This window comes from Piliocolobus tephrosceles, chromosome 9 (genome assembly GCF_002776525.5).
Source record: "Piliocolobus tephrosceles isolate RC106 chromosome 9, ASM277652v3, whole genome shotgun sequence".
NCBI classification, from domain to species: Eukaryota; Metazoa; Chordata; class Mammalia; order Primates; family Cercopithecidae; genus Piliocolobus; species Piliocolobus tephrosceles.
The window spans coordinates 1,553,665-1,573,057 of NC_045442.1; the positions used below are offsets into that span (position 1 = coordinate 1,553,665).

The window sequence follows — 19,393 nt, forward strand, 5'->3', positions numbered from 1 at the left end:
GACGGAGAGGGAGGAGCTGGTCCTGAGTAGACGGAGAGGGAGGAGCTGGTCCTGCAGTCTCAGGGGTGGCAGAGGCAGAAGCTGGGGAGGAGGAAGGGGAGGCAGAAGACGCAGGCACGCTCTGGGTGACTTGACAGAAATGCACGTAATTTCTGTCTGACTTTGCTCTTTCATTTCTCTAAACTTTCTGTGCGGTCCCAGTCCTCCTTCCAGTGCTCGCTTTAGTTTCCCTGCCTGCATCATAGACGGGCCCATGTCCTGAAAGAGGGCGGAGACTTTCAGCCTGAACGACGGGAATGCTCCTGCCAGGGTCCCCGCTCAACTTCTTTCCCAGCACTGCTTCCTCTCTGTCTTCCTCCTCCTCATCGCCCAGTTTGGAAGCACTCGTCTCCCTCAGTCTCTTCTGTTCATTGCTCTGGTGCAGCGTCTATTAGCTCCTGAATTTCTCCAAGACCTGTATCTGGAAACTTCGCCCGCCCTCATCTTTTTTTGCTCTCTCCCCAGTTTCTTTAATTGCTATATAATAAACGTACATATTTTGGGGGTACATGTGATAATATGATATACTCGTATAACGTGTGAAGATCAAGTAAGGGTAACGGGGGTGCCCATCACCCTGAATATTTCTGCTGTTTCTGCTGGGAACCTTGAAGAATTCTCTTCTAGCTATGTGGAAATGTGCAATTGACTAACGTGAGGTAGTCGCCCTATTGATGTATTGAACGCCAGGTCTTATTTCCTCCATCTCACTGTGCATTTCCACTCATTAGTCACCCCCTACTTCCCACTTCCTGGCCTCTGGTCACCACCAGTCTGCTCTCTATCTTCACGAGATCCACTTTTTTAGCCCCCACAAGTGAGAACAAGTGATGCTTGTTTTCCTGTGCCTGGCTTACTTCATGTACCATAATGACCCCGTTCCACCCAGGTGGTGGCAAGAGACAGGATTCTGCTCCTTTCCATCACTGCCGGGATTGGCTGTCACCAGTGCTGCGAAGTTGTACACAACATCTGGACACGGTTTTCCCCAGCAAGAATGTGCCCTTTCAGGCTTCGTGGTTTTCCCAGCCTTTTCTCCAACCATGACGGCAAGTCTAGTGTGTAATCCCTCAGCCTTTCATAGTGTTCTCTGAGGTTCTCTTTGCCAGCACTACACTCCTGTCCACACAGTGCCGCATACAATGAGGCTTCAAGGTCCCTACGGCCTCTGGGCCAGAGGCTGCATTGGAGACGTGTTTGGGGGCAAGTGGGCTCCTTTGACACCTTCATTGTTGAATCATGGGGTTCTGGGTGGCCAAGAGGCATTGTCCGATACCAGAGCTTTAAAAGGCAGTCACTTGTAAGAAGCAAAGTACTTCCTGATTTCAGGGACAAAGCATTCATGGAATCAACCCAGAAAAGAGGTTCTTGTCCAGCCTTCTTGTACAACCAAGGAGAAGCTAGTGTTCTCTTTTCCCTTCAAGCTCGGGGGTTAGCAGCTTTCTGGATAAGGGCAGTCCTGATCATAATCTGGCTGCATTTGCACAGAACAGCAGAGCTGGCTTCTCCCCTCCTGCCCTAAATTCTAGTACTTGCTTGTCTTCCTAATTCATGCCTGTGGCATTTTTTTTTTCAAGAATAGGCGACTTAGGTCTGCATTAAAAACCTGTTCAGGCAGATATCCTTTATCCTCTTTCTCCTCAGTGACTTTCTTCATGGTATCTGTATCCAGGAACTTGTCTGCTGCCCCTTGGCCGACAGAAGCTGCTTCTCCGTTATCTTGGTATTTTTCTAGCCAAGCCTCTTTCTAAAATTGTCAAACCATCCTTTGCTGGGATTAGATCCTCCAGCTTCAGCTCCTTCCCCTTCCTTTTGTTTGAGGAGTCTATCGGTACACCTTTCTCACAGTGTATCAGTAAGGGTTCTCTAGAAGGACACAATAGGATATATACATATACGAAAGGGAGTTTATTAAGGAGAACTGATGCAGAGGATCACAGGGTGAAGTCCCACAACAGGCTGTCTGCAAACTGAGGGGCAAGGAAGCCAGTAGTAGCTCAGTCTGAGTCCCCAAACCTCTAAAGGAGGGAAGCCGACACTGCAGCCTTCAGTCTGTGGCCGAAGCCCAAGAGCTCCTGGCAAAACGCTGGTGTAAGTCCAAGACTCCAAAAGCCAAAGAACTTGGAGTCCGATGTTCAAGGGCAGGAAGCATCCAGCACGGGAGAAAGATGAAGGCCAGAAGACTCAGCCAGTCAGCTTCAGCCACCTTCTTCTGCCCGCTTTTTCCAGCCATGCTGGCAGCCGATCGGATGGTGTCCACCCACACTGTGGTGAGTCTTCTCCTAGTCCAGTAACTCAAATGTTATCCCTTCTGGAAACACCTAGAAACAATACTTTGCATTCTTCAGTCGAATCAAGTTGACATTGAATATGAACCATCACACACGGCAACCCTGCACCCACATAAAAGCTGCATTCCCAGTACAAGATAAAAAGGTATTTCACAGAAAGTGTTAAGGCTTTTGTGCCTGCTCACAAATTTCCTTTTTTTTACTATGGTCCTTACACTGGATTCATTTATCTTGAATTGGTAGGCAACCGCAGCTGTAAACCTCAATCTTAGGAACATATCAAGAAACTCAACTTTTCCTTGAAATGTCGTGACTTTTCTCTGCTTCTCAGGAGTCCTTCGGCGTGACTGGTGGTGCTCCATGGGCCCCGAAGTGTTCTTCAAGGTTTATTGCGCCAAACACGAGAAATACACAAGAACATCCAGATGGCACCTTTTCTTCAAGTTGGGGTCTCACTCTGTTGCCCAGGCTGGAGTGCAGTGGTGCACTCACAGATCACCACAGCCTCGACCTCCTGGGCTCAAGGGATCCTCCTGCCTCAGCCTCCCGAGTAGCTGGGACTGCAGGTGTGTGCCACTATGTCCAGTTAAAATAGACCACTTTTGGCCTATAATCCCTATAATCCTATAATCCCAGCCTATAATCCCAGCACTTTGGGAGGCTGAGATGGGCGGATCACGAGGTCAGGAGATCGAGACCATCCTGGCTAACACAGTGAAACCCCGTCTCTACTAAAAAATGCAAAAAAACTAGCTGGGCGAGATGGTGGGCGCCTGTCGTCCCAGCTACTCGGGAGGCTGAGGCAGGAGAATGGCGTGAACCTGGGAGGCAGAGCTTGCAGTGAGCTGAGATCCGGCCACTGCACTCCAGCCCGGGTGACAGAGCAAGACTCCGTCTCAAAAAAAAAAAAAAAAAAAAAAAGACCCCTTTTTATTGTGATACACAATGTACTGAAGACATGGACTGCCCAGGCACAGATTGCCACCACATGGTGTTTTAAGCAGATCCTTGAAATGCTTACGTTTACTGCAATAGCAACAGGAGGTGGCTTTGCAATTATTCCAGCAGCACGCTGTGGACTGCAGTTAATTTAATGCAGTTCTAATTTAATGCTGTATTTTTTTTTTTTTTTTTGAGACAGAGTTTTGCTCTTGTTGCCCAGGCTGGAGTGCAGTGGCGCAATCTTGGCTCACCGCAACCTCTGCCTCCCTGGTTCAAGCGATTCTCCTGCCTCAGCCTCCCGAGTAGCTGGAATTACAGGCATGTGCCACCACGCCCAGCTAATTTTGTATTTTTAGTAGACATGGGGTTTCTCCGTGTTGGCCAGGCTGGTCTCAAACTCCTGACCTCAGGTGATCTGCCTGCCTCAGCCTCCCAAAGTGTTGGGATTATAGGCGTGAGCCACTGCCCCCGGCCAACGCTGCATCTTTATGGCGACATTTCTCTCTACTGTGAATGGTCCATGTATGGTCTGTATATTTTATGCATTCGTGACATACCTAACTTTTTCTTTTTCTTTTTCTTTTCTTTTCTTTTCTTTTTTTTTTTTTTTAGATATTTCTAGGCTATGTGGTTTATCTGCAAATTTTTTCAAATTGTTGCAAATTTCCAAAAATTTTTCCAATATATTTATTTTAAAAAATCCACTTATAAGTGGACCCTTATAATTCAAACTCCTGTTCAAGGGTCAACTTATACGATGCTTTGCACTCACTAAAATCTTATGAGACAAATGTAATATGTTATAGAAAAAAGAAGAAACAAGATATAAAGGGAATGAAAAGATGGAGAATTTCAACAGAGAATCGGCATTCACAAAAAATTACCGGACCCTTAGACCTGAAAAACACAACATCTGAAATTCAAAACTGATTGAAAGAAAACACTTATTTTAAAAAATCATTATAATGATGATGTAAAAGGATCTAGTGGAAAAGGTGGACGGCATCCACGAGCAGATGTGGAATTACGGCAGAGACGAGAATGAGAACACGGAGGTGACAGGAAACACTGGAGAGGAGCAGGATGGGTTCCGAGACCACGCACTCCCCGAGAACACAGAGGTGATAGGAAATGCTGGAGATGAGAAGGATGGCATCTGAGACCACGCACTCCCTGAGAACACGCAGTAAGAGGAATGCTGGAGAGGAGCCTTGCCATAGGGCAAGGCTTCACAGTTTCAAAGGACTGGGATCATAGCGGACACACTCTCCGAACAACAACCAGGTGAGCAACTTGGAAGCTGAGCCCCAAGCCCAGTTAAACCTTCAAAGGAGAGCAGCTCAACCCATGGCTGACTCCAGCCTCACAAGAGACCCTGACCAGCAACGCCGGCTAAGCTGCCCCGACTCCTGCCCTCAGGCCTGAGAAATGAGAAATGGCCAAGGTCTGCTGCTCCAGCTGCTGGGCCGCAACAGGTCACTGACACCTTTTCTAGCTTCTTGAATGGAAAGCTTAGATGATCAATTTCACACCCTTCTCTCTAATACGTGGGTTTGGTAGTGATGCATTTCTCTCTAAGCACCAGTTCCTACTTTCCGAGCGTTTAGCAAGGAAAGTAGGAAGTGCAGGGCGCAAAGACCCATGAGACAGAAAATAAACAGCAAATCCAGTGAAGCTAAAACCCAGGGCTTTTGGAAAAGACGAACAAAATTGATAAATCCATAGCAAGAATGATGAAGAACACCAGGTCAAGAATAAAAGAGGGGACATTATTACGGATCCTAAAGATAGTGAAAATAAGAGGAACTTTATGCTAATACATCGCACAACTTGGATGAAATGAGGAAACTCACTGAAAGCCATATTTACCAAAATTAACAGAAAAAGAAACAAAGTCTGAATATTCTCACCTCTGTTAAAGAAATCAAACCAAAGATGTTTTCAAGATCCAATCAAACACTCATCACAAGAGACTGAGTCACACAGAATCCACACAGCCTGTGCAGACAGCGTGAAATAAGGCTATCTACGATGCGGAGGTCTGTGGGCCCTGCCGTGTCCCTGGGGTGGAGTCCGCTGTCCCACGTGCAGGCTGAGTGGTAGCAACCAGGAAGGGGTCAAGGCTGAAAGGAGGGCCCTGTAGCCGGGCAGGGGGCAGGGTAACCACTCCCCTGAAGCCCCTTTTGGCTGTCACCCCTCCCTCCTAGCCAAAGGTGGTGCTGCAGGGACTTCTGGCTTGGCGGGAATCGGATGACCTGGTCTCCTATCTCACACTCCAATAACTAAGTGAACGAAAGCTGTGAGTACTGTTGTAACAAGGGCTCCAGGGCAGTAGAAGGGCAGGTGCCTGAGCACGAGCATTCTGTCACATGGCTTGGCAGGAGCCTGCGGAAAGAAGTGAAAGCAGACCACGTGCTCACAGTGTCCTTTCTTTTAATACGGCTGAAATCTTCCACAGCCTCAGGAGAGGCACACGGACTTGTCTAAGGAAAACAACAGGCTGCCGAGAAATCAGCCCTAAGGGTAACACTGAACCTGGTGCTCTTCCGGCCACCACACAGGAGGCGATGCCTGGGAAAGAAGAATGAGTGGCTCCTGTCTGAAGACGTCTCTGTTAGTCCAGCCACCTGGTGTCACTGGTATCTGCGAACATTTCCTGATTCTTCATAGTTTGTATTAAAAAATGTATTTTGTGGCTGTGCCGCTGGCGGGCCAAGCGACAGGTTTCCAGCGAGGGCCGCCCATCGACGGTCTTTGTTCAAGGCTAATCCCAATTTTAGCTTCACTACTTCATCCTGTAGCTCTTTGGCCTTGTGGGAGACAAGGAGGGGGAGACGTTAGAAAGGCTAGCAGGACTTAGGGCATCCATACGTCTCTGGCTCAGATTCCACGTGGGACCCAGGCCGTGTGGGAGTCAGCAGAACCAGTCCCGCTCCCCTGGGGCCCTTGCAAGCCGCATCATGGCACGGTCTCCCCTGCAATGTGGCCCGGCAGCCTACTTCCAGCCAGCTCCCAGGCCTTCCACCTCATGAGGACACCACCCTCTGCTGGCACACACATGGCCACTCATCCTGGTGTCCCCACAGCCCCACCCAGGTGTCCTGTGCAGACGCAGGTCAACGGATGAACAGAGACTTGGCATCATCCTGTGGGCACAGGGAAGGCTGGTGCCACACCCCAGGCAGTGTGTTGGAAAGCATCACCACAGCCATGACCACACCTGAAAGCCATAACCGCCCTGGGAAGCAGATGGGGCCACAATTGCCACCTCCACCCCACTGACACAGAAGCCATGGATCGGGGTTCCTACAGAAGGAACTTGCCGAGCCTGAAACCAGAGGCAGGCTTTCTGTTCCAAACCCCATGGTCCAGGGCAATCCCCTGGGCAGAATAAGGTGAGGCTGAGAAGGGTGCTGCAGGGGGCCTCAGGTGGGGAAACTGAGGAGGGGCTCTTCCCATTCCTGCCCCTCCAGCCCTCTGCAGAATGCCAACCTCCCCACTCCAAGCACAGGAGCCCTGGGCTACCCGGCTCTCCTCTCCCTCCCCAGCTTGCCTCACTGGGGGCACAGGTTGGACACGGCCTCCAGTGCAGGTCCTGGGAGAGCCCTGCAGCCTCCCCCTAATACAGACAAATCACAGCAGGTCCCTGGAGAGCACTGCACCCCGCCCCCCATACAGCCATAATCACAGCAGGTCCCCGGAGACCCCTGCAGCCTCCCCGTCCATATCACAACTCTGGGCTAGAGCAGCACTCATGGCTTCTGGCTCTGTGACTTGGTCAATATTACTTGTCACTGACCCAGTAAATAGTCATTGATAACGTTTTTCGCTTCCCATAGAAACCTGTATTCCCTGCACGATTCGTAACTGCCTCCTTTAAAAATGTTTGCTTTGTTTTCTATATCTGTCATTACATCCTCTCAAACTGTAAAACCTCTCTCAACATCCTCCTCCACTGGCCAAGTCCTCAGACTGACCTGGTCTCCCTGGGGAGACCCCCGACAGGCCCCTCTCACAGCAGCGGGTGGCCGGGGGCGTCTGGGTCAGCTCCCTTTCCTCTGGAACTCTTACCTTCCTCTCTCAGCATCTACTCCCTTGTTTTGATAGAAGAAATTCTACAGTGGCTTCTGGAAAAAGACTCGCTAGATGGGAAGCAGCGTTTTGAGTCCTGGCATGTCTGAAAACGTCTTATTGTGTGCTGACCCCTGACCTTGCACTCGGAGGACCGGATCCCTGTGCCTGCTGAGGGCAGTGCCATCACCGAGACCAGCTCCCTCCCAGTGCCTGGTTCTGTGTGGGCCTCTCTCCCCGCCCTCCCTGGAGTCTGGGGGGGTCCGTCCTGCTCTGGTTCGGGACGCTGAGCCGTGGTGCCGGCTGTGGGCCCTTCTGGCAGGAAGCACACTGGTTCCTTCGGGAAGCGCCCTCCTGCACCCTCTCCCTCCGTCTGCTCGCGCCTCTCCTGCTGGAACCTGCCGGGTGCTTTGCTCTGCTTGGGTCGTCCTCTCACTTCCTTTCCTCTCGTCTCATCTCTGTTTCCCATCTCCCCTTCCTGGGGGATTTGTGCATCGACTAATTTAATTTTTAAAATTTTTCCCACATTTTAAACTTTGCCTTGGGAGTTCTTCTGGGTTATCTCAGTGTTCACTTTCTAAAACAGCCTGCTGGGTTTCATGGCAGCAGACTTGTCTGTTCCCGTGGGGGGATTTTAATTGTGACTTGTCGTTTTTAAGTGTCCCCTAATGTCTGCATCCGTCTGAAGTTCGCTCCCCAACCAGCTAGCTTTGGCCTCTCCCTCACCTTGGGGCTTCCCTCAGTAGCTGAGCAACCACTCGTGACTGAGGCCCTGGAGCAAGGCTGAGATTGGGCTGTTGGTGGAGAGCTGCTGGCTGCTCAGTGCAGGCCGGGGCTGTCTGGGGGACACCCAGGTGGCTTCTGTCTTGGTTGGTTGATATCTCAGACAGCACCACGGAGCTGGCTGGCCCTCCTGGTCAGCTGTGCACCTGATCTTCTGCAGGGCTCTTTAGGTCATACGTGGCCGCTGTCACCACCATGGCGCCTGGTTGGTCAGCTTCTCTAGAGGCAGCCCTGTCTCCTCCTGGGTAGGCTGGAGGAGTCAGTGGGCTGGGCACAGTAGGGAAGCAGACCCAGGGCCCTATCGTGACCTGTACAGAGTCCACTTAATTTTTTTTTTTTTTTTGGAAACGGAGTTTCGCTCTTGTTGCCCAGGCTGGAGTGCAATGGCGCTATCTCAGCTCACTGCAACCTCTGCCTCCCAGGTTCAAGTGATTCTCCTGCCTTTGCCTTCCGAATAGCTGGGATTACAGGCAGCGCCAACGTGCCCAACTAATTGTTTGTATTTTTAGTAGAGACGGGGTTTCACCATGTTGGCCAGGCTGGTCTCGAACTCCTGACCTCAGGTGATCCACCCACCTCAGCCTGCTAAAGTGCTGGGATTGCAGGCCTGCGCCACCACGCCCTGGCCTCTGCTTCCAATCCCTCTGTGGTTGGTTTTGTCTTCCTGTGCCTGGGGCTGCATCACCTTGCATCGTTGCGGGCATTTTGTTCGGCAGGCCCTTCACGTTGCACCACTAGGGGGCTTCCTTCGTGCAAAATCGCCCGGGCCTCCGTGTGTGAGGACAGAGCTCACCTGCCAGCCCCCCAACGACAGCAACTGAGACCAGGTGGAGCAGTGTGTCTGAGAGGACAGCACCCACACCACAGACAGACTACTGCACACTGGCTCTGCAGCCCTGGCCCACGGCCTCCACCTGAGGGCTGAGCTGGCTGCCCCTGCTCTGGCCATGATGTTTGCATTCCAGCCAGGAAGGGAGAGGACAAAGCTCGGGACGTCCACGCTCATCTGCTCACATCCTGCCGGCCGGAACAGAGCCACAGACCCATGTCTGGCTGCAAGGGAGGTAGAGAAACGTGGCCGTTTGTGGGGCAGCCTGTGCCCAGCTGAGACGTGAGGCTCTATTATTACAGCAAAGACCACGGGGAAGGGGGAGCCTCCTGACAAGAGGGCAGGCTCCTCTCCATTTTCTCATCCTGAGGAGTGAAGGTCGTTTTTGTCCCTCTCCTGTCATTCTGGTGGCTTCTGGGCAGAGTGGAGATCAGTCTACGTGCACAACGGGCCGTGTTGACCTGGAAGGGCCACGTCTGTGGCTGGTTTGTTTTCAGCATCTCTTTCTCATCCCTCTGGGCTTTCTTCTCTCTCTCCCTTGACCCGTCCATCCTGGCCCTCTAATCAAACGCAAGCTCCTGGCTCATGGGCTGGACTCCAGCCCCTCCTACTTCCCCCATTTGGCATCCCCTTCTCCCACGGGCCAGGCTCCAGGGCGCACAAGGTGGTGGGGGGTGCTCCCGACGCACGCCATGTCACCGAGGACTCCTCGCTAGCGCCACGCCATGCACGGCACTGCGCAGAGGCCTTGAAGGAAACACGAGGGGCCGGGGAAGAAGCCGGCAGAACGAGACTCTGCTTCTAGAGGCGTAGTGTGCACTTAGATGGTTGTCTGCCTGGAACATGCCAACCATCTCAGGCACGTGCGTGCCCGCCTCCACACAGGCTGGCGCCTCCATACGGGCCACGGAGCCTCCACACAGGCTGGCGCCTCCATACGGGCCACGGAGCCTCCACACAGGCTGGCGCCTCCATACGGGCCACGGAGCCTCCACACAGGTGGGCCGCACAGCCGCGGAGCCAGGGCCGGTCTCTAACGCTGCTGCAGGGTTTGCTCAGGCCCTGCCTGGGGCCCGGCTCTAAGGAAAGACACACTCTTCTGGCAAAGCCCGAGGCTTCCCCTGCAGGGAGGCCAGCATGACCGCCTCGCCAGGATGATACAAAAAGCTTCCCTACTGGAGTCTGAAGAACACAGCGCTTTCTTCCGTGCTAGTGGGCCTGTGTAGACAGCAGAAAAAGGGAGGGTCATTTGAAATGGACTGAGCCTATAGGACGTCCAGGTGCTCAGAAGGCAAATTTCAGAAAAAACTATAATGAAGATTGTTTCCTAAAAATGAGGCCATCAGGTGGCGCGGACGCCTGCCACACTGTTCTGGACCGTCTCGGAGGGTCCCTTCTCCCCTGCCCCACCCACCCACCTGGTCCTCTGGGAGAGGCAGTGGGACAGAGGAGAAGGATGGCTGGAGCTTGTGGATGGCCAACACCACCTGTCTCCACACAGTTCACCTCCTCCAGGGCAGGATCAGCTGCTTCCCAACTCATTCTTGGGAGTTTTAAAACCCCTTCCTCTGGCTCTCCCAGCCGGGACTGAAACGAAGCGAACCACCCCATGGGCATCCCCTGGGCTCAAGCGCTGCAGGAGCCTGTCATGGAAAGTTAGCGGGTGTTCATGTCCCTGTCTCCTGGGCAGGGTGACACAGCACACCCCTCCCTGCCTCTTGGCAGTAACTTGGAGTTGGCACACGACAGGAGCCAGTGCTGGTGACCTGAACCCTTCGTCAAGAACTTCATGTGAATTTTGTTTAATCACAGAAAAACACCAGACAGGTATTAAAGCACAAGGTGAATTTGTGGCAATTCATGTCCCCAAGAAGACAGTGCAGCATTTGGACCTTGGCTTTGCATTCAGACATGCCCAGGTTGGATGGAAAGCGCCGCCGTTCAGTGTCACCGTGGGGCCACTTACGGCACTTCTGGGAGTCTTGTTTTCTGACCCGTGAAGTGGGTGGCAGTGCCTTCCTCCTAAGGTGGCATGAAAGTCAATGAAGAGACAGGCGTGGCCTGGGGTAGGCATTTGAGATCAACTGCCACAGTGTCCTTCTGGGTCATTCTCTTTTGTCTCACAGTCCCCCTTCTCTGCGTATAACCAGGGCAGGGGAGCACAGGAGAACCGTGGGGGACACAAGAGCCAGCTCTCAGGTTTCAGATTTCCAAGCAGACTTTAAAAAACCAGGACTTGATTTTTTTAGAGCAGCCTTCATCCCACACCGGAGTGGTACACCTGATGCACACACATGGACGTAGTTTCCACCACCCAGAGTCCACAGTCGACATGTGGGCTCACGTGTGGGGTGGCACAGTCCGTGGGGCTTAGACAGACGCATCACCACATGGATCCAACAATACAGCATCACGGAGAGTAGTTTTACTGCCCTAAAACCCTTTGTGTTCTGCTGATTCACCCCTCGATATCCTACTACCCCCACCCTGTCACCACGACCCCTTCACCATCTCCATCTGTGTACGGCCGTCTCATGCCAGTGTGTCGGCTCCCCTGCGTCTTCTCATTGCTGATGGCTCGTTTCCTGCCAGTGCTAAGCAGTGTTCCACTGTCTGGATGTTCCAGTTTATCCAGTCATCTGCTGAAGGACATCTTGGGTGCTTCCAAGTTTTGGCAATTATGAAAAAAGCTGCTATCTCTATGTGCAGGTTTTGGTGTAGACGAAAGTTTTCATTTCCTTTGGGTGAACACCAAGGAGTGTGATTACTGGATTGTAAGATGAGAGTGTGATTTATTTTGTAAGAAACTGTTAAACTGTCTTCCAAAGTGGATGTACCATTTTATATTCTCAGCAATGAATGAGCGTTCCTGTTGCTCCACATCCTCACCAGCGTTTGGTGGTGAGTGTTTTGGATTTTTTGTGTGGTGAATCTCCTTGTCTTAACTTGCATTTCTGATGACACACAATGTGAAGCTTCTTTTCACATGCTGATCTGCCATCCATGCATCTTCTTTGATGAGGTGTCTCTGCAGATTCTTGGCCCATTTTTTAATTGGCTTGTTTGCTCCTTTTTGTTGAGATTTTCAGAGTTCTTGGTATATTTTAGATAACAGTCCTCTATCGGGTGTATCTTTTCCAAATATTGTCTCCCAGTCTGTGGCCTGTCTTATCCTCTTGGCAGTGTCTTACATAGAACAGAAGTTTTTGATTTTAACGAAGCCCGGCGTATCAATTATTTCTGTCGCGGATCTTGCTTTGGTGTTGTATTTAAACATCATCACCATACCCAAGGTCACTTAGGTTTTCTCCTGTGTTATCTTGTATAAGTTGTACAGTAACACATTTTACGTTTAGGCCTATGATCCATTTTGAATTAATTTTTGTGAAGGGTGTGAGGCCTATGTCTAGATTCTTTTTTGTTTTTGGCAGTGGTTCCAGTACCATCTGTTGAAGACTATGCTTTCTCCACTGAGTTGCTTTTGTTCCTCTGTCAAATCAGTTAACTGTATTTGTGTGGGTCTATTTTGGGGCTCTCTATTCTATTTGTCTATTCTTTGGACAATACCACACTGCTATTGTAGCTCCAAAGTCTTCAAGTTGGGGGGTGTCAGTCCTCTGACTTGCTTTTCCATCACTACTGTGTTGGTTGTTCTACGTCTCATCCTCTCCGTCTATGCTTTAGAGACAGTTTGTCAGGCTGGGCGCGGTGGCTCACGCCTGTAATCCCAGCACTTTGGGAGGCCGAGATGGGCGCATCACGAGGTCAGGAGATCGAGACCATCCTGGCTAACATGGTGAAACCCCGTCTCTACTAAAAATACAAAAAACTAGCCGGGCGAGGTGGCGGGCGCCTGTAGTCCCAGCTACTCGGGAGGCTGAGGCAGGAGAATGGTGTGAACCCCCGGGAGGCGGAGCTTGCAGTGAGCTGAGATCCAGCCAGGGCACTCCAGCCTGGGCGACAGAACGAGACTCCGTCTCAAAAAAAAACCAGTTTGTCAATATCCACAAAACAATTTGCTGAGATGATGACTGGGAATGCATGTGAAACCGAAAGTTGGGAAGAACTGACTGCCAACAGTACTGAGTCTTCCCGTCCATGAACATGGACTATCTGTCCATTGATTTAGTTACTTACTTCATTAACGTTTTGTAGTTTTCACATATAGATTTTGTATACATTTTGTTAGATTTTTTACTTAGTACCCTTTTTTTGGTGCTGATTTAAATGTTACGTTTTTAATCTTAAATTCCACTTGTTAATTGCTGGTTCATAGGAAGGTGACTGACTTATGTATATTAACCTTGTATCCTGTAACCTCTTCTATAATCACTTATTAGTTCCAGGAAATTTTTGTCAATTCTTTGGGATTTCCTCCATATATAATCATGTCATCTGAGAACAAAGACAGTTTTATTTCTTGTTTCCCAGTCTGTATACCTTTCATTTCCTTCTCTTGTCTTTTTTTTGAGACGGAGTCTCACTCTGTTGCCCGGGCTGGAGTGCAGTGGCCGGATCTCGGCTCGCTGCAAGCTCCGCCTCCCAGGTTCCCGCCATTCTCCTGCCTCAGCCTCCCGGGTAGCTGGGACTACAGGCACCTGCCACCGCGCCCGGCTAGTTTTTTGTATTTTTAGTAGAGACGGGGTTTCACCGTGTTAGCCAGGATGGTCTCAATCTCCTGACCTCATGATGCGCCCGTCTTGGCCTCCCAAAGTGCTGGGATTACAGGGGTGAGCCACCGCGCCCGGCCTTGTCTTCTTGAACTAGCTAAGAGTCCCAGCGTGAGACTGAAAAGCAGCAGTGAGAGGGAATACCTTTGCCTTGCTCCTGATCTTAGTGGAAAAGCATCTAGTTTCTTGCCATTAAGAACAACGTTAGCTGTGGGTCTTTTCTGGATGCTCTTTAACAAGCTGAGGAAGTTCCCAGCTTAAGGGAGTTTTCATCATGACAGGTGTTATATTTTGTCAGATGCTTTTTCTGCATCTATTGATAGAACCACCTGATTTTTCTTGTTTAGCTTACTGATGTGATGAATTGCATTAACTGATTTTTGAATGTTGAACTAGGGTGTGTGATTGCTTTTATACATTGCTGGATTTGATTTCTGAATGTTGATAATTTTTGCATCTATGTTCATGAGCGATACTGGTCTATAGTTTTCCTTTCTTGTAATATCTTTGTATGGTTTTGGTATTAGAGTAATGCTGGCCTCAGAGAATGAGTTAAAATGTTTTCTCTCTGTTTCTATCTTCTGGAAGAGATTATACAGAATTGGTATAGTTTCTTCCTTAAACCTTAAATGTTTGGTAGAATTCACCAGTGAACCCATCTGGGCCTGTGATTTCTGTTTTGGATGGTAATTAATTATTGATTAAATTCCTGTAAATGATACAAGCATATTCAAATTGTTTATTTCTTCTGTAAGTTTTGGCAGATGTTGTCTTTCAAGGGATTCATCTATTTCACTAAATGTATCAAATCTGTGGCTAGAGTTGTTCATAATACCAAATCGACTTCTGCGTCCATAACGTGAAGTGATGCATTGAGACACAGATATTTTGAAGCCCTAAGAGGCAAGGTTTGGGTGTCCAAGGACAAAGTCATACCCATAAATGACAGATTCAGAGAGAAGAAGAGTTTATCTAAAGGCAGATATAAACTCCCTGGGCTGAGAGGAAAAGAGTCTCAGAATTGGGGTCCGAGTCAGGCTGGGTGGGGTCTCCATGAAGTGGCTCCACTTCCTGCCCTCACGTGTTTCTCCCATCTCCGGCTCTAGGAGAGAGGGAAACAGTGGCAATGGTGGGAATGGAGCCTACAGATGGGGTGTGGGGACGGGAAGGCCGGGGCTGCTTCCTCCCCCGTGACAGTGCTGCTTGCTCTGGGGGCAGCCCGGATGCAGGCCGCACCAGCCTGACCTGTGTTCGGGCATGGCACACTGACCTGGAAGACGCCACCAGCCAGGGGCCTTGGGTAGCCTGAGAAGACAGGCCGGCGTTCTCATGGCTGTAAGAAGGGTGGGGACATGGGTATCCAGGTTCACTGCCAGGGAGGGCAGCTGTGTCCTTCTACAGCTGGATGGGCTGGCCATGCAGCAGTTCGGGCAGCAAAGCACTTTCCTTCATTCCTGTGTCTCTCCCACGGCCCAGGACACTCCAAGTACCAGGAGGTGGGCCTCAGCGTGTGCTGAGTGACAGGAGGTGGGCCTCAGCGTCTGCTGAGTGAGTAGACACCACTGACAGTGGCTGAGACGGTGGTTAACTTTCTAAACATAGAGGAGACGCTTCTGTGAGCAGCTCCGGTCAGCAGGCTCCCAGTCAGGAGGCCTTGGATCCCCATGAATATCGGCCTCCCGACACAGACACTGAGCATGTCAGCCATGCTCCAGGTGGCCTCAGCCAGGCCCCTCTCTGCAGTGGCGCCCCTCATGGCCCAGCCCTGGGCCCAGAGCCTGGTTCAGCTGGGTGCAAAGCCTCCAGCAAGGACCCCACAGACATGTGCAGAGGATGGGTTCCCGGTCCCTGTCAGCAGGCCGCCACTCCTGTCATCAGATGCCCAGTGCTGAGATGCCAAGGTCCGTCTGCCATGTGGCCTGGCACATTTGAGGGCTCAGCCCCTCAGCTGAAATGTTTTCCTTCTCATGTGACCAAGTGCAATTCTGGGAATTTTCACACTCTGATAAGACACATTCCACACAGTCCCATGGTTTTAGAGAGTGCATGCTCTGAAGAGGCACAATGAGTTCCCTTCATTTTTAACAAAACAATGTTTTAGGCTTGGCGCAGTGGCCCAGCACTTTGGGAGGCCAAGGCAGGTGGATCACTTGAGGCCAGGAGTTCGAGACAAGGCTGGCGACCATAGCAAAACCCCATCTCTATTAAAAATACAAAAATTAGCAGGGTGTGGTGGCGTACGTACACTTGTAATCCCAGCTACTCAGGAGGCTGAGGCAGGAGAATCTCTTGAACCTGGGAGGCGGAGGCTGCAGTGAGCTGAGATTGTGCCACCGCACTCCAGCCTGGGTGACAGAACAAGACTCTGTCTCAAAAAAATAAAAAACAAACAAAACAAAACAAAACAAAAAACACCTCACAATTTTTAAACAGAACCAAGAAATCCTTACAATTTCCAGATCCTCAGCAGCCTTCCTCATCTCCTCCAGTGGGGCTGGGCCATGGAATCTTCACTCAGGCATTTGGTGGATGTGCTGTTTTATCTTCTCTTCTAAATTTCCCTCCTGGAGGGTACTGAGAAACAAAGGGCAATGAGGGAAATGACTTGACACATTCACTCTCATCCTAGCAACTCCCACCATAACCAGGGAGAAAGCGTGTTCCTTTCCTCCCAGACCAAACAGTGGTCCTGAGGCTCCCGCACGGCAGGGCCAGTTACTGTGGAGCTACCCTGGGCCTCCGCGGCACCCACTCTCCTCCAGACTCACGCCTGGGGCCTGGGCTGCCTCTCCCATCCCTTCTTCAGTAGTTCAGAAGCTGCCAGAACACACACTATTCTTATTTAAAAACCTCACATTGATTTAAGATATGACACATTTAGGATACTGCACACTGCACCACATGAAGGGAAAAGCAGGTTTTTGTTCCCACATGGAATACACGGTTTTCCTAAATCCTTAAATAGATGAACAGAAAAGTGTATTCAATTCTGATTTTAAACATATTTTCTCTGTTACTATTGGGGCTCAGGGGTTTGGGGTTCCTTTAATTTTAAAGATAATAACTCAGGGTGGTAGAAAGAGCCAGGGATCTGCTGCAGGTGAGCTGTGGGGTGGCGAGCTCCACTCCAGTCTGCATGAGTGTGGGGCCCCAGGGTGTGGGCATGGATGTAAGCGTGGGCGTGGAGGTAGATGCAAGTGTGGGTGCGGGTGCGGGTGCGGGTGCACGTACCGCTGTGAATACAATGGCACACACTCTCACTCCGCTCCCTCGAAGACCCTCTGACTCCCAGCAGCAGGGTTTGTGCTGGTTTTGCTTTTCAGAATAACTATGGACAAGACAGCAGGACGCCCTCTGGAGTCCTACAGAACAGAGCCCCCAGGTCAGGGCATGCTCTGTGTCAGTGCATCAGACCCCAGCTCTTACTGGGCCCCAGGGTGATGGGGGGTTAGTGGGCCACTGTGGTCTGCTGTGGGCTTTTACTCCTTGGAGGATGTAAGAGAACATTCAAATGTTTGAGACGAAATGGTTTTAGTCTAAGCCATTTTCACAAGGTTGGGGAGTTAATCCAACCTAGTTGGCCATCCAGATTTTCCCCAAATACTCTGTCTCCATGAGGAACAAATTCTGCAGGAACAGAACATGCCCTTTGTCACCCACATCTCATCCCACCTTGCCCTTCCTCCAGGTTTGTTACACCACAGCCGGGATCCAGGGTATGGTAAACTGAGTAGGGAGCCCCCTGGCAGACGGAGGCTGAGCAGCAGCAGGGCCAGGGGCCAGGCCCGGGGCCTTCCAAGCTCAGGCCCCACAGTCTCTTCTGCTCTGGCCTCTGAGTCCAGGGAGGCGCCTTCAGTGAGAGCCACAGTGAGCCTTGCAGGTCAGAAGAGAGCGGCCAGGACAGTATGGGGACACTGGAGAGCAGTGCTCATGCCCCAGGGTCTCCAGTGGTCTCCCTGAGGCCACCCTCGGCTTCCCAGCACGCCTGGGAGGTGCGAGGGAGGGGCCCAGCTGAAGAGTCAGCAGGAAATGCCTGGACAAGAAGGTGTGTCCACACTGAGGTTCCGTGTCAGCTTGGTCCTTATACACGGCTCAGAGGAGGGGGAGACAACTAGGGAGCCCAGTGATCATCCCCAAGACGCAGCCACTAACCCAGCTATAGAAGCTGTGACCGCGGAAAATGAAAGGAATGCTGCTGTGAGGTGAGAGGGGTGAGCTCCGGATCCCCGAGCTGCTGTGAGGTGAGAGGGGTGAGCCCCTGGGAACCCTGAGCAGCTGCTGTCACCCTCCCAGCGAAGCCCCTCCCCTCCCCTCAAGGCCCAGACAGGGACCCACCCAGGGACCAGCCTCCAGCTTCTGTCCTTGCCTTGTGCCCGGACTCTGCTCTGTCCAGCAGTCGCTGCGGACCGTGTCCTGCCCCGCGAACTTGTCGGGCCACCCAGTGCTCCTCAGCCCCATTTGCTCCATCCATCCCTATTCCCCGCTGCCAAGCGCAAGTCTCTGAGCCCCTACCCTTCCCCTCATGTTGGTCCCAGGTGAGCACCAGGCTTCCCAAATATCCCTCCCTGCTCTCCTGAACTCCAGGCCCCTATGTGGCCCATCAACGATGCCTGATGGGGCCGTGGTTGCCTGCCTCTCCCAGAGACGACAACCTGCCCAGCAGCCTGGCCACCCCCTGGCCAGGGACTCAAAATCAAAATGTCTCAAGTGCTTCCTAACACAGCTTCTCGATTCTGGCTGTTTCCTCCACCGCATGGTGGCTACCTTGCCTGGGTCCCCTTCACCTGGGTCAACGCCTGGCCTTGCCGCCTCACCCAACACCCCATGAGGGGAAGGGCTGAGCGGCCCTGAGGGTCAGGTCTAAGGAAGCTGGGGTGGGAAGGAGTGAGATCAGAACTCAGCATGAGAAGACCGAGGGAGGCAGAGGGGGGTGGGGTGGGGAGGGCATGGCAGGGACTGCAGCGGGCAGGTCTCGGATCGTGTCTCCCCTCAGTGCCCACAGCAGCACCCACTACAGAGGGCTCGCCAGCACTCTGTATCCTGGTGACCTACAGGAACCATGGCTGGGTGACGGCAGTTCCCTGAGGGCAAGGACCGCATCTTCCAGGCTTACCTGGCTCTCCCTGGAGCCCGCCACAGCCTGGAGCCCGCCGTAGCCTGGAGCCCACCACAGCCTGGAGCCCACCACAGCCTGGAGCCCGCCGCAGCCTGGAACCCACCGCAGCCTGGAGCCCACCACAGCCTGGAGGTTCAGGGCTCCTCAGTGCATGCTCATGAAATAAACAATAGCACCTGCCCGTGGATGGCTGGCTGAGCCCTGGAAAGACTGAGCCCCAGTCGCAGTTACCAACCTCATTTCTTGACTTGCTTGTGGCGATTTCTCTTTGCTTGGTTTCATTTTTCTAAGTGGATTCAGTGGCACTTTCCCGTTATCTATCAGATCTGTGGCAGAGGGAATCTTCGATGCCACCTAGGAAAATGCAACGAGATCATTTCTGGAATCCCAGTAAATGCTGTTTTCCCACAACGCTAACCTGCCAGCTGTGTTAGACTCGCTCCTCATCCATGAGGAGGTGGGTCCGAGGTCGCCCCAGGTAGATGGTCTCTGTGCAACACGGTCATCCCCTCAGGTCTTGGCTAGCTCTCGTGCCCTGCTGGGATCTCGGTTTGGACATCTTTCTGGAGCCTCCCTGACAGCACAGGCTGGGGTAGGAGGCAAAGATGCAGAGTGAGGGGAACCTGGGGTTGCTCAGAAGGCTGCCCTGCAT

General features: G+C 51.8%; 1 protein-coding gene across 7 annotated transcripts in view; it reads right to left on the reverse strand.

Annotated features, from left to right (window-relative positions):
• Positions 1-19,393, reverse strand: part of LRRC27 (leucine rich repeat containing 27) — a 56,405-nt gene that overhangs the window by 1,987 nt on the left and 35,025 nt on the right. For 2 of the 7 annotated variants that reach the window (XM_023185785.2, XM_023185787.3), the window contains 3 exons: positions 18,977-19,095; positions 16,076-16,199; positions 14,579-14,727 (listed from right to left, as the gene is read on the reverse strand). In XM_023185785.2, coding sequence (XP_023041553.2) covers positions 16,136-16,199; positions 18,977-19,095 — 183 coding nt within the window. In that variant the 3' untranslated portion in view covers positions 14,579-14,727; positions 16,076-16,135. Of the gene's footprint in view, positions 1-30; positions 82-5,688; positions 6,083-8,703; positions 10,174-14,578; positions 14,728-15,951; positions 15,971-16,075; positions 16,200-18,976; positions 19,096-19,393 lie in introns of those variants that run through there. The other 5 variants (XM_026448231.1, XM_026448229.1, XM_023185786.2 and 2 more) reach the window with 5 other exon arrangements.